This window comes from Protomyctophum parallelum, assembly GCF_964188405.1.
Source record: "Protomyctophum parallelum genome assembly, chromosome: 15".
NCBI lineage: Eukaryota > Metazoa > Chordata > Actinopteri > Myctophiformes > Myctophidae > Protomyctophum > Protomyctophum parallelum.
The window spans coordinates 51,440,527-51,442,170 of NC_139710.1; the positions used below are offsets into that span (position 1 = coordinate 51,440,527).

The 1,644-nt window shown below is 47.7% G+C and overlaps 1 protein-coding gene across 1 annotated transcript in view; it reads left to right on the plus strand.

The window, feature by feature from the left end:
- Nucleotides 1-1,429: 1,429 nt before the first annotated feature.
- LOC310871645 (ras-related protein O-RAL-like) overlaps nt 1,430-1,644 on the plus strand; it is a 6,558-nt gene continuing 6,343 nt past the window's right edge. The window contains exon 1 of the mRNA XM_083783263.1: nt 1,430-1,450. Within this exon, the coding sequence (XP_083639389.1) occupies nt 1,446-1,450 (5 nt within the window). The 5' untranslated portion in view covers nt 1,430-1,445. The remainder of the gene's footprint in view (nt 1,451-1,644) is intronic.

Consider the following 1,644-nt stretch of genomic DNA (forward strand, 5'->3'; position numbering starts at 1 on the left):
AGATTGGTGACTATAACTATAATCTACCTGATCTTGAGGCCTACAAAAAATATATTTGCATTTTTTTCTTATTTAGTACCAACAAGGTAGTGGATTTACAGTGGATATACTAGTCGACTAGTTGAATAGTCCACTAGTTGCTTAAAGCCCTTATAGTAAGGTAGGCTAAAATCAAACACACAGGATGCAGATTCTTGTTATTTTTCTGTTAATTCATGGAAACTGTGAAACTGTGTCAGAACTTACTGTTCTGTTGATGTGTTACTTTTTAAAGGTATTTTCTCAGAGCAGCAGAAACAACATGGCCTCCGGGAAGAACAAGAACCAGAGCTCTCTGGTTCTCCACAAGGTGATCATGGTGGGCAGCGGAGGTGTGGGGAAGTCTGCACTCACCCTGCAGTTCATGTACGATGAGGTGAGTTACATCATGGTGAGGTGAGGTGTGGGGAAGTCTGCACTCACCCTGCAGTTCATGTACGATGAGGTGAGTTCCATCATGGTGAGGTGAGGTGTGGGGAAGTCTGCACTCACCTTGCAGTTCATGTACGATGAGGTGAGTTACATCATGGTGAGGTGAGGTGTGGGGAAGTCTGCACTCACCTTGCAGTTCATGTACGATGAGGTGAGTTACATCATGGTGAGGTGAGGTGTGTGGAAGTCTGCACTCACCCTGCAGTTCATGTACGATGAGGTGAGTTACATCATGGTGAGGTGAGGTGTGGGGAAGTCTGCACTCACCCTGCAGTTCATGTACGATGAGGTGAGTTCCATCATGGTGAGGTGAGGTGTGGGGAAGTCTGCACTCACCTTGCAGTTCATGTACGATGAGGTGAGTTACATCATGGTGAGGTGAGGTGTGGGGAAGTCTGCACTCACCTTGCAGTTCATGTACGATGAGGTGAGTTACATCATGGTGAGGTGAGGTGTGGGGAAGTCTGCACTCACCCTGCAGTTCATGTACGATGAGGTGAGTTCCATCATGGTGAGGTGAGGTGTGGGGAAGTCTGCACTCACCTTGCAGTTCATGTACGATGAGGTGAGTTACATCATGGTGAGGTGAGGTGTGGGGAAGTCTGCACTCACCTTGCAGTTCATGTACGATGAGGTGAGTTACATCATGGTGAGGTGAGGTGTGTGGAAGTCTGCACTCACCCTGCAGTTCATGTACGATGAGGTGAGTTACATCATGGTGAGGTGAGGTGTGGGGAAGTCTGCACTCACCCTGCAGTTCATGTACGATGAGGTGAGTTCCATCATGGTGAGGTGAGGTGTGGGGAAGTCTGCACTCACCTTGCAGTTCATGTACGATGAGGTGAGTTACATCATGGTGAGGTGAGGTGTGGGGAAGTCTGCACTCACCTTGCAGTTCATGTACGATGAGGTGAGTTACATCATGGTGAGGTGAGGTGTGTGGAAGTCTGCACTCACCCTGCAGTTCATGTACGATGAGGTGAGTTAAATCATGGTGAGGTGAGGTGTGGGGAAGTCTGCACTCACCCTGCAGTTCATGTACGTTGAGGTGAGTTACATCATGGTGAGGTGAGGTGATCATGGTGAGGTGAGTTCCATCATGGATCAACAACACACTTTAGACCTGAGGATTTCTACTAAATGTCTTCTAAATCCTGACGGTTTTCTGAAAAT